Consider the following 22,756-nt stretch of genomic DNA (forward strand, 5'->3'; position numbering starts at 1 on the left):
CAAACAGAACCACAATTCTATTGGAGGCTGTAATATGCCCTGCTAAAATATATTCTCCAGTCTCCCTTGCAGCTAAGACCATCATGTGACATCATTCTGACCAATGAGATGCTAGAGGAAGTGTCATTTAAGGACACTGACCCAGTTAGCAATCATCAGTTTGTCCTTTGTCCTTCCCCCTTTTTCTACCTGGGTGCAAGTGAGATGCTGGATGTGTGGGGGTGTGGATCTTGTGCTGGCTCAGCTGGGTCCTTGATGAGACCATGGAGACCCATGCCTGGCAGTCCTGAATTACTTTGTTACATGAGAAAAACAGACACTTTGCATTGTTTAAGCCACTATTTTTCCAATCTGTTACTTGCAACTGATCCAATTGCTGATTCCTGGGTGTCCACCATCAGCCACTTTAAACAGCAAGAGCAGCCCAAGAAAGGGTGTAGCTGGTACCTAGGCTAAGTCTTGGAACTGACAAGAGCTGAGTCTGGGAGAAGTAGAGTGTGACCCTCCGCACCTCAGTCATTCACTCACACACTTATTCACGAAGTATTGACTGGGCACCAACTCTTGGTTAGGTCCTGTGTGGTACATGGGATGCAAAGATGAAGAGGGCAAGGCCCTTGCTCTCCAGGAGCTCACAAAGGGAGACAGAGAATGAAACTCAAGTATAAAATGGTGAAGAAGGGCAGTGACAGAAACATGCACCAGATGAGACAGGAACACAAAGGACTCTTCTGGCTGCAAGAGAAGAGATCTCAAAGTATACAAGCTTAGGCCAAAACCTTACGGGCTCATAGAACCAAAAGGAGGGAGGGAGGAGCAGAGGGAGGATGTGAGCAGAGAGAATTCGTGAACAAAGGCAGGGAGGTGAGAAACAGCCTGGTGTGTGTGGAGAGCCATGAGAGTTGGTGTGGTGGAGGTGTAAAGCACAGGGGATGGAGCAGCAGGAAGGAGGGAGCCTGGGGGCCACACCATGGGGAGGCTTAAATGCCAGAACAGGGCAGGTGAATATCACCCTTAGGCAATGGGAAGTCATGGAAGGAGAGAAGAAGTTACCGGACAGAGGAATGCAGCGGTGAGATTTGGGTTTTGGCAGGGTCATGTTGACTGCGGTACAGAGGATAAATTAGAGAGGGGCAAGACTGCAGCCAGGGAGTCCTACTAGGAGATTGTTGCGCTCATGCAGATAGGATTGTGGTGTTGTGCACATGGAGGGTACCGTGAACATGACCAGAAAGGCTGTATCAGGAAACAGGAGTTGAAAGTGGCCTGCTTTTGATTGACTGGAAGTGGGTGATTGTAGTGGGAAGTGTGAAGGACGACTCCCTGGTTTCTGATGGAGGCAACTGGTGGGGGGTGAGGGGTGGCGCCATTTACTGAGATGGGGAATGCAGGAAGAGCAGATTGGAGGGAGATGATCAATTCAGTTTGGGACACACTAAGTTTGAAGGACTTGTGGAGCATTCTGGTGGACGTGGCCAGGAGGCAGTGGAATATTTGGGTACAGAGCTCCAAAGAGAGGTCTAATATAGAAAGAGAAATACAGGAGGCATCAGAATTTAGAAGGATATTGATGATGGAAACCATGGGAGTGGAGGAGACTCCCAAGGGAAAGTACCTAAGGCAGCAATCCTCAACAAGATATGCATGGAGTGGCACAGCTCCCTGGGACAGTGTCCAGGATCACCAGAGAGACTTTTCCAAAAGTGCATACCCTACCCTCAATTCCAGTAAATACTCCAGGGAATGTGACTCAAGGGAACACTGTTACCAATGAGAAGGTGACCTCAGGTAGAAAGAAATTTGAGAGCATTAGTGAGAAGAAAAGGGGGTCAAGATAGGCACAGAGAGCAAAGAAGGAAGAGTCCAAGAAGAAGGCCGAAAAGGAGGAGAGGTTTGAGGAGATGTAGAAAAGTGAGGTTCCCTTGGTGTCGGGATAGAGCAGTGATTCTCTAGTGTGCACCAGGGGTGCTGATGAGAAATACACATTCCTGCTTTTCACCATTCTGGAGCAGTAGGGCCCTAGAATCTATATGGTAAAGAGTTCTCCAGGTACCACCGATGGGGTAGAGAAGTTCATTTAGATGGGCATGGTCAACAGGCTCATGCCAGCAGTGGGGGCTGGGTCCAGTAAGCTAAAGACTGAAGGATCTATTGGATTCCGCTCTTCAGGAGGTCACTGGTAACCATGGAGGAGGAAATTTCAGTGGTGCCGTGGGAGTGGAAGCCAGATTGCAGTGGGCTGAAGAGTGAATGGGAGGTGAGAAAAAGAAGACAGCAACTGTGGACCCCTTTTGGGAGAAATTTGGATGAGAGGCGTAGGCAAGAGCATCCTCCCCCTCAAAGGCTACCTTCCCTCTCCTGGAGAAAGTTGGCAAAGAGGATTAAGGAAATCTGGAGGCTGAGTCAGACATTCCACAGACCATCAGAACGCACCAGGGAGGCATCCTGAGAACCAGCAAGGAACTAGCACCCTTTAAGCTGCCAAGTTTCAGAACCAAACCCCCTGTGCCTGCCCCCTGTCTACCCACTCAAAATCCAATTCACCATCTCCACCACCAGAGTGATCTTTCCATAGCACAAACGTGACCACGTTTTGAAACCCTCCAACAGCTACTGTGCCCATTCTTACCTCGCCCCAGGGAGCACTCAAGTCCCTGAACCTGGCATTCAAAACCCTTCTGACTACTTCCCTATTTCCCTTAGCATCTTCACCCCCATCACCTCCCACTTACACCTACATTCACCCTCCACCCAGACCTCATGGAGCAGCCCGCAGTTCCCCAGTGAAACATGCTATCCCATCCTCAGTTAGCCCCCCGGGGTCATCTTGGACTCAGCCAACTCAAGTACCAAACTCTGAGAGTTAGTTACTCCCTCCTTGGGAGAGCCAGAATCTTGCCCACACCTCTACCATAGCATCAGTAGAATGAGTTATTCTATATCTATTTGTTCACATGGCTGTCTGTCCACTGGACTGTGCCTTCCATGGGATCAAGGTCCTCATCTTACTCCTTTCTGAATCATTAGCACTTGCTAGGGCTGAACTCCCAGTAGATGTTGTAACCACCCGATGGGTTCGCCTTGCCAACTGCCTAGACAGAGTTGATGTATCAAGACAGGGGAATTGCAATGGAGAAAGGTAATTCAAACAGAGCAAGCTGTGCAGGAGACGGGAGTTTTATTGTTACTGAAATTACTCAAACAGGGGAATGCAGTGGTGAGATTTGGGTTTTGGCAGGGTCATGTTGACTATGGTACAGAGGATAAATTAGAGAGGGGCAAGACTGCAGTCAGGGAGTCCCACTAGGAGACTGCACTCATGTAGATGGGACTGTGGTGGTGTGCACATGGAGGGTGCCATGAACATGACCAGAAAGGTTGTATCAGGAAATAGTGAGGAGTTGAAATTGGCATGCTTGTGATTGGAAGTGGGTGATGGTAGTGGGAAGGGTGAAGGACGACTCCCTGGTTTCTGACGGAGGCAACTGGTTGGGGGATGGCGCCATTTACTGGAATGGGGAATGCAGGAAGAGCAGATTGGAGGGAGATGATCAATTCAGTTTGGGACACACTGAGTTTGAAGGGCTTGTGGAACATTCTGGTGGACATGGCTAGGAGGCAGTTGAATACGCTTCCCAAGCATTCAGGGATCGGAGGTTTTAAAGATAATTTTGTGATAATTTTGTGATAAAAGATAATTTTTAAAGATAATTTTGTGGCTTGACAAGTGAGGAATGCTGATTGATCAGGTAGAAGATGGAATCCCGCGGGGGTTGAAGTGAGGTTTTCTTGCTGTCTTCTGTTCCTGGGAGGGATCACAGAACTGTTTGAGCCAAATTACTGGTCTGGGTAGTGTCAGCTGATCCATCGAGTGCAGGGTCTGCAAAATATCTCAAACACTGATCTTATGTTTTACAATAGAGATGTTATCCCCAGGAGCAATTTGGGAATGTTCAGACTCTTGCAGTCAAAGGCTGCTCTGTGACCCCTAAACCATAATTTCTAATTTTGTAGCTAATTTGTTAGTCCTACAAAGGCAGACTGGTCCCAAGGCAGGAAGAGAGTCTTTTTGGGAAAGGGCTATTGTCCATTTTGTTTCAGAGTAAAACTATAAACTAAATTCCTTCCCAAGGTTCGTTTGGCCTATGCCTAGGAAGGAACGAGGACAGCTTAAAGGCTAGAAAGGCAAGATGGAGTGGTTTAGGTCTGATCTCTTTCACTGTTATAATTTCCTCAGTTATAATTTTGGCAAAGACGGTTTCAACGCCAGTAAATGTGGCAGTGGGGTTTTACCCCAAGTACTCATCACAATAATAAAAGTTTAAACTATGAAGTACCCAACTGACCCTTTGATCTACCAATCAAATAATAGAATCCACCAGTTCTTCCCCTTTCCCTTTTTCCTTCTCCGTACTTTCAGATTAATTTTCCCTCCCAAGGGGGAAGAAAAGGCAGGCTCCGGACAGCTGTGTCTCAAATTAGATGGTACAAATGTCTCCTAGTGACTAGGGCTAGGTGACCATACAAGGGTGTGGCACAGAGGAAGGAGCCCCTGGGTTCCTTCTGCAGAGAGATTACCTCCATCCTTTACCAAGTTACTTAACCTCTCTGAACTTTAGTTCAGATAGGATGACGAATATTATTACCTAAAAGTACTGTAGTGAGAATCAAGTGAGACATTAATTGTAAAGCCCTACATAAATGCTAGTTATTATTAGGCTTTCCAGATCCCAAAAAGTGGTGGCTAAGTGTCATGACACCAACAAGTTGCATTTGTTATTTCAAATGACTAAAGAAACCCCCAAGGCAGTACAGCTTTTCGAAGTTTGTTTTCCTAGAAAAAAAACTTCAATGTGCCCCCGGCTCCTTGGGCACGCTTAAGACAACTATAAGTGAAGTCCCGCCTCCCTGGCCTTTCCGTGCAAACGCCTGACTTGTAAGGCCCTTTCACACTGATTGATACTTTTATTCACCAATAATAAGTGAAGTTCCCGTTAACGTCCGGTGAGGGGGCAGGACTTCCTTGCTGGTTGCTAAGACACTCTTGTTCCGCTCCTTGACAACCCTGGCGGGGGTGCGCTGGCTGCGGCCCTGGCTCCGGCCCCCGCGGGAGCAGGTGAGGCCCCGGGGCGCGGCGGGCAGCCAGGCGGGGAGGGCCCGCCCGGAGGGAGGGCGGGAGGCAACGCAGGGCGGAAGAGGCCTCGCCGGCCGCCGAGGCCTCATCTCAGTCTCCTGCCTGCTGTTCCCCAGCCCCAGGTCTTCTCACCCTCACCCCCACTTCGGGACCTGCGAGCTCTGTTGTGACAGGTTTGCCATGGCGACTCTGCCGGCTGCTCTTCCCCACCCACCCGAGGCCTGTCCAGCTTCGTGCTCCCGCGTCCTCCTTTAGCCAACTTCCCCCAGCACCTTGATCCCCCGACCTTTCGCGGAGTAATCCCCTCTCCCGCGGGGCCGCCATCACCTCGGTCAGACCGCTCTTGGCTTGGAGAGTTGGCGACGACGTACTGGGATTCCGGGCTGGTCATTTCCCCTCTTTGGGCCTCAGTTTCCCCATCTGTAAACGAGAAGTTGGGTTGAGTGATCTCTGAGGCCTCTTCCACTCTGACGTTCTGGGATGTCGTTGTTCTTTGACCCAACTTTAGGCTTCCTAGAGGATGTGCTCCCCAGTGGGAGGTATCGTGTGTTGTGAAAATAACTTGGCAAACCTAATTTGGATTCCCAGCCTCAAGACCTACCCTACCTGCGCTCTTAATCTGTGCATATGTAAAATCAGTAGACGACGGTGCATCTCCTTTGGGAATTCTGAGGCTAATATGAAGTATAGAGTCCAGCCCAGTATATATTCAATATTTGTTAGTTTCCTTCCTTTGTCTCTTCACCACATTTTCCCTCTCTGGGAAATGTTATCAACGTGATCGGCATGAACTGTCATTTCTCCGGCTGGCCCTCTCTGATCTTCCTCCTGGCCTTCCGTGGTTAGAGTTACTTAGGGGGTGGGGAGTGGGACAGATGGAGATTGAAATACAGTCATGTACCATATAACAACGTTTTGGTCAAGATGGACCGCAGATGCCACGGTGGTGCCCTAAGGTTATAATGGAGCTGAAAAATTTCTGTCACCTAGTTACATAGCCATCGTAATGTCAAAGCAAAATGCATGACTCACGTATGTGGTGATGCTGGTGTAAGCAAACCTACAGTGCTGCCAGTCATATAAAATATAATACATACAATTGTGTACAGGACGTAATACTTGATAATGGTAATAAATGACTGTTACTGGTTTATGTGTTTACTATCCTACACTTTTTATTGTTATTTTACAGTGTACACGCCTCCTACTTATAAAAAATAAAATTTAACTGTAAACAGTCTTAGGTCGTTCAGGAGGTATTCAAGCAGAAGGTCTTTATTATCATAGGAGATGGCAGCTCCATGCGTGTTATTGCCCTGAAGACAGTCCAGCAGGACAAGATGTGGTAGTGGAAGATAGTGACACTGAGGATCCTGACCCTGTGTAGGCTTAGGCTAATGTATCTGTGTCTGAGTTTTAACAAAAAAGTTTAAAATGTTAAAAAAAAAAAAAAAAAAAAAAAAAGGCCAGGCGCGGTGGCTCACGCCTATAATCCCAGCACTTCAGGAGGCCGACACAGGCAGATCAGGAGTTTGAGACCAGCCTGGCCAACATGGTGAAACCCCGTCTCTACTAAAAATACAAAAAATTAGCCAGATGTGGTAGCAGGCGCCTGTAATCCCAGCTGCTTGGGAGGCTGAGGCAGAAGAGTCGCTTGAACCTGGGAGGTGGAGATTGCTGTGCGTGTAAATAGCACCATTGCACTCAAGCCTGGGCAACAAGAGAGAAACTTTGTCTCAAAAAAAAAAAAAAAAAAAAAAAAAAAATATATATATATATATATATAAAATAGAAAAAAGCTTGTACAATAAAGATATAAAGAAAATATTTTTGTATAGCTGCACAATGTGTTTGCGTTTTAAGCTAAGTGTTATTACAAAAGAGTCAAAAAGTTAACAAAAAAAGTAAAAAAGTTACAGTAAGCTAAGGTTAACTTATTGTGGAAGAAAGAAAAATATTTTCAATAAATTTAGTGCAGCCTAAGTGTACGGTGTTTATAAAGTTACAGTAGTGGCCAGGCATGGTGGCTCATGCCTGTAATCCCAGCACTTTGGGAGGCCAAGGCGGAGGGATCACTTGAGGTCAGGCGTTCGAGACCAGCCTGCCCAACAAGGTGAAACCCTGTCTGTACTCAAAAAAAAAAAAAAACTAAAAATTAGCCAGGCATGGTGGCGGACACCTGTAATCCCAGCTACTCAGGAGGCTGAGGCAGGAGAATCATTTGAACCTGGGTGGTAGATGTTGCATTGAGCTGAGATCCTGCCACTGCACTCCAGACTGGGCAACAGAGCAAGACTCCATCCAAAAAATAAAAATAGGCCGGACGCCATGGCTCAAGCCTGTAATCCCAGCACTTTGGGAGGCCAAGACGGGTGGATCACGAGGTCAGGAGATCGAGACCATCCTGGCTAACCCGGTGAAACCCCGTCTCTACTAAAAAATACAAAAAACTAGCTGGGCGAGGTGGCGGGCGCCTGTAGTCCCAGCTACTCGGGAGGCTGAGGCAGGAGAATGGCATAAACCCGGGAGGCGGAGCTTGCAGTGAGCTGAGATCCGGCCACTGCACTCCAGCCTGGGCAACAAAGCGAGACTCCATCTCAAAAAATAAAAATAAATAAAAAATAAAAATAAATAGGCCCAGTGCAGTGGCTCACACCTGTAATCCCAGCACTTTGAGAGGCCAAGGCGGGCAGATCACCTGAGGTCAGGAGTTCGAGACTAGCCTGATCAACATGGAGAAACCCCATCTCCACTAAAAATACAGAAATTAACTGGGTGTGGTGGCAGGCGCCTATAATCCCAGCTACTCAGGAGACTGAGGCAGGAGAATCACTTGAACCGGGAGGCGGAGGTTGCAGTGAGCCGAGATCGCGCCATTGCACTCCAGCTTGGGCAACAAGAGCGAGATTTAGTCTCAAAAAATAAAATAAAATAAAAATAAATTAAAAATAAAATAAAGTTATAGTAGTATCCATTAATGTACTGGGCCTTCACTTTCTCTCACCACTCATTCACTGATTTTTCCAGAGCAACTTCCTGTCCTGCGTGCTTCATTCGTGGGAAGTGACCTTTATAGGCATATGATTTTTTATCTTTTATACCATATTTTTACTGTACTTTTTTTTTTTTTTTTTTTTTTTTTTGAGGTGGAGACTCACTCTGCTGCCCAGGCTGGAGTGCAGTGATATGATCTCTGCTCCCTGCAACCTCCACCTCCCAGGTTCAAGAGATTCTTCTGGTTCACCCTCCTAAGTAGCTGGGATTACAGGCGCACGCCATGACACCGGCTAATTATTGTATTTTTAGAAGAGACAGAGTTTCGCCATGTTGGCCAGGCTGGTCTCAAACTCCTGATCTCAAGTGATCCACCTACCTAAGCCTCCCAGAGTGCTGGGATTACAAGTGTGAGCCATCACGCCCAGCCAACTGTACCTTTTCTATGTTTAGATACACAAACACCATTGCATTACAGTTGCCTACAGTATTTAGCACCGTAACATGCTACACAAGTTTGTAGCCTAGGAGAAATAGGCTGTACCATATAGCCTAGGTCTGTAGTAGGCTACGTCATCTAGGTTTGTGTAAGTACACTCCATGATATTCACACAACAAAATCACCTAACGATGAATTTCTCAGAACATGCCCCTGTCGTTAAGCAATGCATGACTGTGTTGATGCCATAGTTGGACTTGATGGCTTCCCTTCTGCACCGATAGCCCATGACTTGGTGATTTCTTTCTCCTGACTAGATACTTCCATTTGCATATCTTACCAGCAACTTAAACTTGGCAGCTCTGAAATGAAACTGACCTGCTTCTCTACCCAGCTGTGCCCCCTGGTTTCCCCTCTCCCCGTCAGTGGCATCACCATCATCCTGGGCGTCATTCCTCACTCCGCCATGCCCATTCCACTCGGGCAGTTGTCAGGTTGTTTTGATTCTGCCTCCATGCGGAGCTCACATCATCTCCATTCCTGAAGCCACCACTCTCCTTCAAGTCTTTCATGCCTGTGACATTAGTACCCCTGGTACTAATTACCGCAGCTTCCTAGCGACTGCTCCTACCTCCAGTCTCTGCTCCTGTCAACCCAGCCCACCCACGTCACCAGCCACCCAGAAACCTCCAAAGAGCTTCCCATTCACTATGAAAAAGATCCACACTTCTTGCCAGGCATGGTGGCTCATACTTGTAATCCCAGCACTTTGAGAGGCTGAAGTGGGAGGCTCACTTGAGTTCAGGAGTTCAAGACCAGCCTGGGCAACATAGAGACCCCCATGTCTACAAAAATATTTAAGCATGGGTTTCAGGACCCATCTACACTTCCACAGCCCAACCCCAGCCTTTTCTCCCAGATTTATTTCTCCCTTCTTTGCCAAATTCTATCTTCTAACTGAATTGGACTGTTAGACTTTCCCAGAAGATGCTTTGTACTTTTTGCCTTGGCACTGCTGTGTACATCCGCCTGCAAGGTCTTCCTCACCTCGTCTACCTGTTACAATTCTTCCTAACCTTTCCAGTCCTGACTCAAATGCTGCCCCTACCAGCAAGCTGCTTTTGCTTTCTTATCTCACCCTCCTCACCACCACAAGTATGCCCGTCTTGTGGCACTACTTTCTGCCAGGAACCATAGTTAGTTCCTTGTGTGTGCCTGTTAGTCTCCATATTAGATTGTAAGCTCCTTAAAGGCAGGGACTGGCTGTTGCTTATAGTCGAGTAGTTGAAAAAGCATAATCAGACCAGGCATGGTGGCTCATGCCTATAATCCCAGCACTTGGGGAGGCCAAGGTGGGTGAATTGCTTGAGCTCAGGAGTTTGAGACCAGCCTGGGCAACATGGCAAAACCCCATCTCTCAAAAAAATACAAAACTTAGCCAAGGATAGTGGCACAAGCCTGTAGAGTGCCACCACTGAGTGTGGTAGCATGAGCTACTCAGGAGGATCACCTGAGCCTGGGAAGTTGAGGCTGCGGTAAGCTGTGATCATGCCACTGCACTCCAACCTGGGCGACAGAGTGAGACCCTGTCTTGAAAAGAAAAGCAAAAGCATAATCGTTGAAGTCATATATATCTGGGATCAAATCCTAGCCCCTTTGTTTATTAACTGAGTGGAAACTCTCTTTTTTTCAGTCTGTGTGGATATACCAGTAACGTAGGGCTAGTAGTGCCTGTCTGACAGAGTGACTGGGGGAGGGACATCCTGTACGTAGATCGCCCATTCTGGCGCCTGGCTCAGGATCAGTGTTCAATAAATGTCTTGAATGGATGTGATAGGTCCTCTCCCCTCCCAGGGGGCCAATGAAATATAAGTTAATTACAATTTGGATAATTTCTGGGCCTCTGCGGTGTGCCAGACACTGGCCTTTGTGCTCTAGGGCATCTAGAGCCAAATCAAGTTCCTCAGCCCCAGGGAATCTGGACTCACAGGCACGGTTAAGTCGTGATCGGTTGTGAGATGTCACTGGTAATTAGCAATTGTGAATGAGCTTCTAAAAAATAAATCCATGCTAAGTCCAATTTATTTCTGTGATAATGTCACTCTTACTCCCTTAGATTCAAATCTGTTCTCTTGAGTGGGAGAGAGGGGGGCGGGAGCCTGCCCTGCTGTGTGTGGTGAGCAGCTGTTCTCTGGGAGCTAATAGCTGTGATGGTTGTGAGTTTCCTTATACTTTGTATCTTGACAAAACTGTCTGGGATTTCATCCAAGTCTGGTTAAGTCCTTGAGGGTGCCTGTGTGAGTCAATGTCACTTATCACATGGTGTCGGACATGAGGAAATGTAGAGAATTGCAGATTCAGACAACAGGCCTCTCTCCTCTCCCTCCCTCCTCTCCTTCCCTCCACTCCTCCCTCAGTCCCAGGCACATTAAGCTTTCACTGGACTTCAGCGAAATGAGAAAAATTAAGGACCACATGAAAACAACAACTTCGTGTGTTTGACTTCTTAAGGAGGGCTGATCTTTATTCTGCCAGATTTTCCTCTTTTGTAGTAGATGATGTGTCTTCTAAGGCCCTTTTGCAGCAGAATTTTAAAATGGCAGCACTGTGTCTGGCCCCACTTTAAACTGGTCTGAGAGCCTGGCTTCTGTATCATTTCCTGACCTCACTACAGGCATCTTGGACGAATGCCCAAGTCTTTAGGATCCTTTTTCCTCCCCGGCCAGCTTTGGTCATTTGTTTGCCAGAAGGCCAAGGGAGACTGGACTGCCTGCCTGTGTCCCCAGTGTGGCAGGAAGCAAGAGGCAGGCCTGGACAGAGGCTGGATGAGTGGATGCTGAGAATCGAAGTCATCTGTGTTACTGGCTTGTCTCCTACTTGCTTGTGCCAAAGGAGAAAGCACAGAAGGTAGAGTCAGAAGAATGGATTGGGGTTCCAATCCTGGCTCTGCCATTGCTGGCTGTGCACCCTCAGGCTGCCCATAAAACCCCTCTGAGCTCCAGCGGTTTGTCTGAGAATGGGGAGCTGGATCCTTCCCTCACAGGTGTTACGAGGATGAAATGAGATGGTGGATGTGAAGGCACACCATAGCCACACCACTACCACCCCGGCCCCAGCAGGTTTCACAGAATTTCCTTGTGACTCTTTCCTCCTTCAGTACTAGCACAGTGGTTCACACATAGTAGGAACTTGGGAAATAGTGGTTTGTTTGGCTGCACATTTAGATGTGTAGCAGGCTGGTCTACGTAGAAGGATATTGCAGTATCCTTCCTACTGCACCAGTGACAGGAGCTTAGTCCTTAGCCCCAATTTCCAGATGAGAAAACTGAGGCTGCTGGGCACGGTGGCCCACACCTGCAATCCTAGCACTTTAGGAGGCCAAGGCGGGTGGATCACCTGAAGTCAGGAGTTCAAGACCAGACTGGCCAACATGGTAAAACCCTGTTTCTACTAAAAATACAAAATTAGCTGGGCGTGGTGGTGGGCACTTGTAATCCCAGCTACTTGGGAGGCTGATTCAGGAGAATTGCTTGATCCTGGGAGGCAGAGGTTGCAGTGAGCCGAGATCACACCATTGCACTCCAGCCTGGGCAACAAGAGTGAAACCCTGTCTCAAAAAAAAAAAAAAAGCCGGGCGCGGTGGCTCAAGCCTGTAATCCCAGCACTTTGGGAGGCCGAGACGGGCGGATCACGAGGTCAGGAGATCGAGACCATCCTGGCTAACACAGTGAAACCCCGTCTCTAAAAAATAAAAAAACTTAGCTGGGCGAGGTGGCAGGCGCCTGTAGTCCCAGCTACTCGGGAGGCTGAGGCAGGAGAATGGCGTAAACCCGGGAGGCGGAGCTTGCAGTGAGCTGAGATCTGGCCACTGCACTCCAGCCTGGGCAACAGAGCGAGACTCCGTCTCAAAAAAAAAAAAAAAAAAAAAAAAAAAAAAAAAAGAAAAGAAAAAACTGAGGCTTAGGGAGGTTAGCCCTTGTCTGAAACAGAACCAAAATGTGAATTCAGATCTGATGATGGAGTCTGTACTCAGAACCACCATGACATGCTCCAGGTGTGTCCTGCAATCTCAGGTGCATGGTGAGTGGTACAGGGAGGCGAGCGTGATCTAAGGGCCGAGGATGTTCCAGACATTGAGTGGCTGTCCCCCTCCCATGGGGCTGGCAGATACTTTGGGCCTTATTTCCCAGAACACATTCATTTTTCCGGATCCCTCCCACATACCCTAACCCTCTTTAGGATTCTTCCCAGACACTTCAGACACAGAGTAATGAATAGTGACTGAGGTCAGTGCCACAAAAGAACAAGGGATAGCAAGACCAGGAACACTGGCCTTGACCAGGCGACGAGATAAAGGGCCCTTGTCTGTGCCTCCTGTTGCCTAGGAAGAGCCTCACATCAAACAGGGCAAGGATATGTAAAGCCCACAGATGGCCCTTGAGTGAGGAGGAGAGCACGGGCAGTGAGAGCGAGAATAGGGCTGCCCCTGGCTTTGTACCACTGTGAGCCAGATGGGCTGGGGTTGAGCTTCTGTACCCGGCAGATTCAAGTACCCTGGCAGTGGGCCCAATTACTTTTTTTTTTTTTTGAGACTGAGTCTCGCTTCTTTGCCCAGGCTGGAGTGCAACGGTGGTATGATCTCAGCTCACCAAAACCCCTGCCTCCTGGGTTCAAGCCATTCTCCTGCCTCTGCCTCTGCAGTAGCTGGAATTACAGGCATGTGCCACCACGCCTGGCTAATTTTTGTATTTTTAGTGGAGACAGAGTTTCACCCTGTTGGCCAGGCTGGTCTTGAACTTCTGACCTCAAGTGATCCACCCTTCTCGGCCTTCCAAAGTGCTGGGATTACAGGCATGAACCACCGCACCCAGCCACAATTAACGTTATTAAAAGGCTCTTTTAGACCTGACACGACTCCTTCTGGCCCGAAGCATTCAGGCACGTGCTCCTCTGCATGGGAGATTGATAAGGTTATTAGAACCTCTAGTTCTGCTATTTTTGGCAGCTTTCTTTGAGCAGAGTTTTAGGATTGTGGCTGAATGACTCTAGCTGTACTATAATGATACAGTGTCATAAAAAATTCTCCTGCCTTTCTGTATTTGGAAACACATCATCTGTAATGATTCCTTTTTATTCTGTCTCATCCCTTTTAGGTCCCCAGAAGTATGTGTAGTGGTTAGAAAAAGCTCTTTGTAGTCATGGTCCTTAGTAAAGTTGGCTGAATCACGGTGACCAAGTCCTGGCTAATTAATGGTGGTAGCAGAGAGCAGTGTGATAATAGTGCAGAGAGCTTTAACATTTCAAATCGCTCACATGCACATACTTGGGGCTTGCAACAGCTTCCCGAGAACGCAGAGACAGGATTTAGTATCCCGTTTCATAGAGAAGGAAACCAAGGCTTAGGTGAAATTACTCACCAAAGGCTGCAGAGAAAGGAAGTGAGCAGAAGCGCGTCTTTGGCAGAGCTGGTGTCCATGCCTGCGCACTCTGGCTTGCGGCCCACACAGTTCTTTGCTCTGCAAGATGCTGCACAGGTCACTCTCCCACTGGCTTTCCCTGTTGTTCCTGAGAAATGGGCCTTGGTAATACCTCTGAAGCCACAGGACATCTCAGCAGGATTCTGCATGTTAGAGCAGCTGTCACAGACCCTGACCTCCTGGAGGGCGGCACGTCCACAGCTGGCTCCTAATTCCCTCCTGGCTCCTAGATGCCCACACTCTTTAGCCTAGAGGATGAATTGAATCAAATGGAAACATTTCCGTGGAAGATGCCTAAGAAGGTGCTTCCACATTTTCGGTTGTTCCCCCCCGAAATTCTCAGAGGTAAACAAACTGTGTTTACTTTTTCCTTCTATCATCAGTGTAGCCGCCACCTCTGTCACACCTGGACAGAGGTAGAGGAGGAAGCAAGAAGGCTAGGAGGACAGCCTGGAATTGGAAATAGGCCTTCACATTCATGAGCAAAAACAAAACGATTCCCTGAATTTTGTGAAATAAGAAACCTGACTAGAAAGTACAATGAAATTGTGCTTGGTAATTCGCCAGCTTATAGAGAGAGGCAAACAAAACCTGCTAACATCTGAGTGGTACAAATGTCCAGAATTGATGAGACAAGTGGAGCCATCTGTCCACTGGGAAATCAGAAAATACCAATGTCATGGGATGGTGGGGTCCGTGCCAGGCTTCCAGCCTCACAAGAGGGAGCTGACCAAATGGAGTGGCACCGAGGCATTGGAGCAGGGATCCAGTCGAGAGCACAGCCCAGAAAGAGTGCCCAGAAAGCTCAAGGCTTGGCCAAACCAGGGTCAAGTTAACATTAGAAAAAGACAGCAGGCCAGGCGCGGTGGCTAACGCCTATAATCCCAGCACTTTGGAAGGCCAAGGTGGGAAGATCACGAGGTCAGGAGATCGAGACCATCCTCGCTAACACGGTGAAATCCCATCTCTACTAAAAATACAAAAAAAAAGTTAGCCAGGTTTGGTGGCAGGCACTTGTAGTCCCAGCTACTCGGGAGGCTGAGGCAGGAGAATGGCGTGAACCCAGGAGGTGGAGCTTGCAGTGAGCCGAGATCGCGCCACTGCACTCCAGCCCGGGTAACAGAGCGAGACTCCGTCTCAAAAAAAAAAAAAGAAAGAAAGAAAGAAAAAGAGACAGCAAAAGGGAAGAGCAAATTCTTGATTTGTTTCCCTTCTAGGCAGATAGGAGCTGTCCCAGTGGACAGTTGATGTATGCTTGTGAGTGCCTCCTGTGTGCCCATGAGGAAATGGATGAATAAGGGGTTCAGAGTGCCCACACTGAGAGCCGGGCCTGGATTCACACCCCAGCTCTGTCGCTAACGAGCTAAGTGACCTCAGGCCAGCGACTGACCAGCTTCATGCCTCTGTCCCTACAGGACCTAACTCCTGGGGTTGTTGCGATGACAAGGTGTGTAAATGCATGTGGAACACCGACAGGCAGGACACTGACAGCCATCACGTGTCATTACCTGCCTGTTAGTTACTGTGCTCAGCACCTTTGGGTTCCATGACCCAAAGTGAAAGTAAATTTGTTTGGAAATGTGAGAAATGCTGGAATGACATTATTTTGCTGTATTTGTCTAATATAAATCATTAAAAAGGGCTTAACAACCTGGTGATTTGTATTCGCTTATGTCAGTACTTCTGAGATAAAAAAAACTTTGAATTATGAGATAAATTGGGTCGAAGATGAAAGAGAAATGCCTGGATTGCCAGCAGTGCTCCCAGTCATCTCGGGTCCAGGCCCGTCTCTTTAGAAGCCCCGTCGGTTAGGGAACAGCCGTGTACTGAGTGCCTGCCCTGTGCTTGGCACTGTCTCAGCTTTACAGACACTGTTTCACTGAATTCTCATAACGGCCTCATGAGATGGATGTGACTGTCCCGGCGTTAATGGTGAGGAGTCTGGGGCCCAGGGCCATACTGCTGGTGAGTGATTGAACCAGCAGCAGCGCCCAAGCCTCCCAGCTGCTGGTCCAGCAGGACAGGACCCAGTGGTCCAAGAAGGAGTAGGAAAGAACAACCAGGGAGCCTGGTGTGCCAGGGAGGGCACAAAGCAGCACCGTGCCCATTCCCCTGAAGATCAGGGCTGCAGAGTGGCCCCCTCGCTTGCCAGCAAGCCCAGACTGTCAGTGGTGACCTGAACATTTCCCTTCCTAAGCACAGCTTCTGGGAAGAAACGCCTGTATCTGTAGCGGGAGGGAAGGCCCGTGTCTGTAGCAGGAGGGAAGGCCCGTGTCTGTAGCGGGAGGGAAGGCCCGTGTGTGTAGCGGGAGGGAAGGCCCGTGTGTGTAGTGAGAAGGAAGGCCCGTGTGTGTAGTGAGAAGGAAGGCCCGTGTGTGTAGTGAGAAGGAAGGCCCGTGTGTGTAGTGAGAAGGAAGGCCCGTGTGTGTAGTGAGAAGGAAGGCCCGTGTGTGTAGTGAGAAGGAAGGCCCGTGTGTGTAGTGAGAAGGAAGGCCCGTGTGTGTAGTGAGAAGGAAGGCCCGTGTGTGTAGTGAGAAGGAAGGCCCGTGTGTGTAGTGAGAAGGAAGGCCCGTGTGTGTAGTGAGAAGGAAGGCCCGTGTGTGTAGTGAGAAGGAAGGCCCGTGTGTGTGAGAAGGAAGGCCCGTGTGTGAGAAGGAAGGCTCGTGTGTGTAGTGAGAAGGAAGGCTCGTGTGTGTAGTGAGAAGGAAGGCTCGTGTGTGTAGTGAGAAGGAAGGCTCGTGTGTGTAGTGAGAAGGAAGGTCCGTGTGTGTAGTGAGAAGGAAGGCTCGTGTGTGTAGTGAGAAGGAAGGCTCGTGTGTGTAGTGAGAAGGAAGGTCCGTGTGTGTAGTGAGAAGGAAGGCCCGTGTATGTAGTGAGAAGGAAGGCTCGTGTGTGTAGTGAGAAGGAAAGTCCGTGTATGTAGTGAGAAGGAAGGCTCATGTATGTAGTGGGTACGCGGGGAAGCTACATTTGCTCACTGCCAGCTCAAGGCTCCATCCCGCAAGCCTGGCCCACAGTCAGTATTTGTCTTCATAACGACAGTGTGGGCTTGCAGCATCATACCAGTGTGTTCTTAACCAGGTCCCAGCATCTCGTGTTGACTCATCCTCCCGTCTGCAGACTTGCTGGCCATTTGGAAAAGGGTGCGGAGGAGTTAAGATGGGGAGGTGTCAGATTGTTACAGAGACATTTCTAATTTGTGATGTATGGTTTTGAAGCCAACTCTTTTCTTCTGGTTTTTCCTGTTTTCTACAGCACCCCCCGGGGAAAGACATTTTTCTGCTCCCACCAAGTTGGCAGGGCCTGCTTCCTGAATCTCCTGGTTGTGTCTTAATTGCCAGTCCCAGCACCTCCTGAGAGCCCCACTCTCTCCTCCAGCGGTCACAGTGGAAGGATCATGGGAGAAACAGAAGGGAAGAAAGATGAGGCTGATTATAAGCGACTGCAGACCTTCCCGCTGGTCAGGGTAAGCCCCAGGGGAGGGAGGCAGGACTGCTGACGGGGCCCACACAGCCTGGAGAGAGGTGGGTGGAGCTTGTCCCTTGCAGGATGGCAGTGGGAGGAAGTTAAGAAGGCCTCTGCTGGCTCAGACCTAGACATCTTGGAGTTGACAGTGATTCATTGTTTCATTCATTCATTCATTCACCAAGTATTAGGCCACCTGCTATATGCCAGGCACTGTTCAAGGCGCTGTGGGGATGGCGAATGAGACAGGCGAAGGCCTGGTCCACATGAAAGACATGTTTAAAGAGCATGATTAATCCCAGCACTTTGGGAGGCCGAGACGGGTGGATCACGAGGTCAGGAGATCGAGACCATGCTGGCTAACACGGTGAAACCCCATCTCTACTAAAAAATACAAAAAACTAGCCGGGCGTGGTGGCGGGCGCCTGTAGTCCCAGCTACTCGGGAGGCTGAGGCAGGAGAATGGCGTGAACCCGGGAGGCGGAGCTTGCAGAGAGCTGAGATCCAGCCACTGTACTCCAGCCTGGGCGACAGAGCAAGACTCCGTCTCAAAAAAAAAAAAAAAAAAAAGAATGATTGTAGGCGGTAAGTACTATAATGAAAAATGAAGCAGGTGGAAGGGGCTGGAGAGCCGAGGTTAGCTTCTGGAGAGGTTTCACAGATCAGAGACCTGAAGACAGAGAGCAAACCTCACAAAGACCTGGGAAAGAATATGCTAAGCCGGGGAAACAGAGGCACAGGAAGCCTGGGATAGGAATGAACTTGGCATTTTGGAGGCACAGAGAGAAGGCCAGCATGGCTGGAATGGAGTGCTGAGAGGGGTGGCGGGACGTAACCACCAGTGGGGCCAGACCCCACAGGCCTGCCCAGCCACAGTGAAGAATGTGGTGAGAACTATGGGTTCTGTCCTGAATCGAAGGGGGAGCAGCGAAGGGTTTTAAGCAGGGGAGTGATGAGATCTGTTTGGTTTTCAAAAGCTCACTCCAGCTGTTGTGAGCAGAGTGGATTTGGGGATGCCAGACCAGAAGTGAGGAGACCAGCGAGGAGGCCACTGTGGAGGCCCAGAGCGATGAGGGCGGCTGCGTGCGGCTCGCGGCGCAGAGTGTGAGACGCGGTCGGGTTCAGGGTGTTCCATGAGTGCAGAGGCCGAAGGACCTGCTGCCAAATTGGAGACTGGGTGTGGGAACAAGAGAGTCCAGGGTGGCTGCTAGAGTCTGTCTTTTCCTGAGTATTGGGAGAAAAAAATGGTATCAATTACCAGGAAAAGGAAGATGGAAGAAGATGGGTTTGTGGGAATCAAGTTATTTTTAGACATCTAAGTGAGGTTATCAAGTGGCCAGTTGGACAGAGTAGTCAGGAGCCCAAAGAAGAGGTTAGAGCTGGGGGTGGAAGCGTGGGAGCCCTCCCATAGAGAGGACACAGAGACGCATGGAACACACAAGACCCCAGAGATGGAGTCACTGGAGACGGGAGAGTGGAGGTGGGGCCCAGGGCCCTCCAGGATCTGGGAGGAAGAAGGAAATCCAGCAGATCACTGGAGAAGGAGCAGAGGGAAAGGCCGGAGGAAAACCAGGGGCCCCAGAGAGCGCCCAGCGGCTTCTGCAGGCCTCCGGAGTGAGATTCTGTTGGAATGCACTTCCATAGCCAGCATTCCCTCTGCCCTCAGCCAGCCTTCTGCCCATGTCTGTTGGCTGGAGCCTGGTGCTGGCTTTGCACCCTTGCAGAGAGCCTGGGCTTGAGAGCCCACACGGCCCAGCTCCATGCCACACCTTTGCCCCAGCTGCAGGCCCTCAGTCAGGAGATGGGTCACCTGCCCAGGGCTGGGCCAGGGAGGCTACCTGCTGTCCATGCCTTAAGCTTGGGACAGAGAGGCCAGCCAGGAAGGCCAGGTCACGGGCTAAGCCTGTCTCTTGTTTGTCACCCCTGCCCTGTCTCTAGCACTCGGACATGCCAGAGGAGATGCGCGTGGAGACCATGGAACTATGTGTCACAGCCTGTGAGAAATTCTCCAACAACAACGAGGTATTGCCAGCAGTGCAGGCGGCCCCTCGTGCCTTTGGTGGCCCCTGTGGGTGAATAGAATGGCCCCTGTTGCCTGCAGTCAGCTCCGGAGAGTACTGCCAGTATAGGGCCAGAGCCTTCCTTGGAAGCGTTCAGTCTGGGGAAAGTCAGTGAGTGAGAGGCTGGTGCTGACTCCAGGCACTGACGGTCACACCCAGCCCTAGAGGAGCAAAGCCACAAGGGTCTCCGTGACGCCTCTGCCCGTGTTCCCTGCCTCAGGTGGGCTGCCGAATAGGGCACCTTTCCCCATGGTTCCATCCCAGTGGTGAACAGAGGCCTGCCTAGGCATCCATTCATGTATTCATTCATCCATTCAAAAAGGTGTTGAACAGGTGCTGTTCTAGGTGCTGGGGATACGGCCAGCAGGCATCAACGCAGGAAGGCCATTCATCAATCTGGTGGGGAGAGCGAGAAGTCAGTGTTATGGCAGCCGGTGGGGAGGCAAGACACTGGCCAGTGGGAGCCCAGGCTTTGGGTCGGCCAGGCCCAGGTTCAGGTCCTGGCTTCAGCCCTTCCCAGCTGTGCCCTTGAATAAGCCATTTCTCAACTCTGAGTGCAGTTTCCTAGTCCTTAAATGGAGGGTGGTGATGGTGCCTCCTCACTGGGCCAGTCGTGAGGACGTATTTACTGAGACAATGGGGACAGAGTGCCCAGCGTGGCACCTGGCATGGTGGGAGGCACTGTTGGTGTACCTCAGGCGCCTGCGCCTGGACTCGCCCTGCTGAGCGGGGTTCCCTGCCCCTCTAGACCTCCTCACATGGGGGGCACATCTTGGAAGAGCAGGCACAGGAAGAAGTCGGCTGTGGCCATGACTAGGGGAGCAGTCAGCACCTCCCCGGAGCCCACTGAACGCATTAGGTACCTCACAGTCTGCAGTCTGTCCATTCAGTTGGTCCTGAGACTGCCTGGTGCCCTGCTTGTCCGGGTTACATCTGAGGGAGGTGGCACTGGCCCGGGAAGCCCGCACTAAGTGCACAGCCAGGACGTGGCCCCAGGCTGTCTGCAGACCTGATGCTTGCCTTCCCGCCTCAGCCAGTTTCTTGTTGACTGCTGAGGTGATGTCTAGTTTTCTGTGCCTGTGTAATAGGCCTGGCAGGAGGTGGCCTGTGTGGAAATCCTTTCTGAAGCAGGAGGACAACAGAAATAGGACAGCAGGTCTTTCTCTTGCCAAGACCTCGGTGCCAGCCTTCTCCTTCCTGGAGAAGGACCTGAGTCCTGCCCCCTCCTCCCCTGCGCCCCCTGATGAGCGCCCTCTTCCTTCCAGAGCGCCGCCAAGATGATCAAGGAGACGATGGACAAGAAGTTTGGCTCCTCCTGGCACGTGGTGATCGGCGAGGGCTTCGGGTTTGAGATCACCCACGAGGTGAAGAACCTCCTCTACCTGTACTTCGGGGGCACCCTGGCCGTGTGCGTCTGGAAGTGCTCCTGACACTCTGTCCCCTGCCCCGTCCCCTGCAGGGCCTTTTCCTGCCACTCATCTGTAGGGGGGAGCAGTCCCAGGCGGGTCCCGGTTTCTCCAAGGAGAGTTGGGATCTTTTCTGTTTGTCCTTGTGTACCAGTTTCCTGAGCCACACCCAGTGTGTGAACTTGACATCTCCATCCCCAGGCTCTCAGTCATCTCCCTCGGAGTCTCAGGGTGTAGACGGGGCAGCAGGCATTGGTCTGTGTGCCACGGTGGGGCGGTGTGACAGGGTAGAGGAGGTGGGAGATGAGATTTTCCACACAGGAACGCACCAGTCCCCCCTTTCTCGAGGGCTGCTTTCCCCTTGCATCCTGGGAGCCCCACTGCCCTGCCATCCCCAGTACTCCCGGGAAGTGTCTGCCATCTTTGTCGTTGGTGGCCATATGAAAATGGCCCCAAGAAGGAGACGATTCTTTCAAGGGACACAGGCAGCTTCTCTCCTTGTCCTCTGGGGAGGTGCTGACCCCGCAGAAACCCCTTCCCCCCAACTTGACCCCAGGCTGAACAGACCACTGCATCTCACTGGGCCGGCAGCCACCCAGCTCCCCAGCCTTGGTAGGGACCAAGCAGCCTTTCCCGTCCCCTCCTCGACCCGCGCAGTTGAGAGCCAGGGGCTGTCGTGTGGGAGCTGCTACCTGGCAGTTTCTCGAGGGGTCACTGAGCCTCTGGTGGGACACCTGGGCAGGAGTGCTCTCACCACGAGGCTGCTTCCGCAGGGAACCCTGGCCTGCCCGCGACTTCGCATCAGGGACCGCATGCTGATTTGTACTGCTCTCTGCTGGGTTTTCTATGTTCTTTTTGAGTGTGGGAGAAAAGTTTTAGTAGAAGGGTGAATCGTATTTTACACAGCAGTCTTATTTATATAAATGTCTTGGTTTTTACAATTAAAAGTACCAAAAACTGACCTCATTCTACAGTCTCTTGATGTTAGGGGAAGGTGTGATCAGTATCCTCAGGCTCAGGTACCTAGAGATGTTTCTGGCTAACCTGTGAGGCTGTTGGAAGCCCCTGGCCCAGGCATAGCCCCACCAGATCCGGCCCGGCCCCTGTCACCATTAGGTCACTGAGGTTGGGGGCCAAGTGCAGCCGGATGGGGCCACACGGACACTGAGATACTCTTGGCAGCTGGACTGAGCTACACTAAAGACGTTTTCAGGCCCACAGAATTTCACTCAGTTCAACAGATGCTTATTCAGCAGCCACTGAGGGTCAGGCCCCAGGAGCTGAGGATACGAAGACAGAAGCCACAGATCTGGCCTCAGTGAGCTCTCGGTCCACGGCAGAGGGCATGGGCTCCATCATTTCACTCATGCAAAAAGTAACCTTGTAAGATAGGATAGGGCATTCTGGGAGGAGGGAGGAGGAACTCCAAGCCCAGCCTGGGGAGTACAGGGGTCTCCAGTGGGGTAAGGCCTGACAGCCGACGCTTGAAGGGAAAACGGGATCTTATCAAGGGAGAGGGCTGCTCTTAGGACAGAAAACTAGACATTACCCCATAATGTCTAGAAAACTAGACGTTACCCCATAATGTCTAGAAAACTAGACGTTACCCCATAATGTCTAGAAAACTAGACGTTACTCCTGGGGTAAACGCAGGACATGAGAAGTGACTTGAGGACAGGAGCCACGTGCAGGACTGTGAAGCTCCCTCAGGGGTTGTCCCCTGCATTCGAGCCTCAGAAGTGAACACCCCGGCCATGGACAGAGCAGGGAGAGCCTGCCTT

At 50.5% G+C, this 22,756-nt stretch overlaps 1 protein-coding gene across 1 annotated transcript; it reads left to right on the plus strand.

Moving 5' to 3' along the window:
* Window positions 1–5,052: 5,052 nt before the first annotated feature.
* DNAL4 (dynein axonemal light chain 4) lies at window positions 5,053–21,936 on the plus strand. Its single transcript, XM_050806420.1, has 4 exons — window positions 5,053–5,116; window positions 17,300–17,510; window positions 19,448–19,531; window positions 20,835–21,936. Exons 2-4 carry the CDS (start codon window positions 17,442–17,444, stop codon window positions 20,997–20,999), a joined length of 318 nt encoding a protein of 105 aa, XP_050662377.1. The 5' UTR covers window positions 5,053–5,116; window positions 17,300–17,441; the 3' UTR covers window positions 21,000–21,936.
* Window positions 21,937–22,756: the final 820 nt, after the last annotated feature.

This window comes from Macaca thibetana, chromosome 10, assembly GCF_024542745.1.
Source record: "Macaca thibetana thibetana isolate TM-01 chromosome 10, ASM2454274v1, whole genome shotgun sequence".
In the NCBI taxonomy this organism is placed as follows: Eukaryota; Metazoa; Chordata; class Mammalia; order Primates; family Cercopithecidae; genus Macaca; species Macaca thibetana.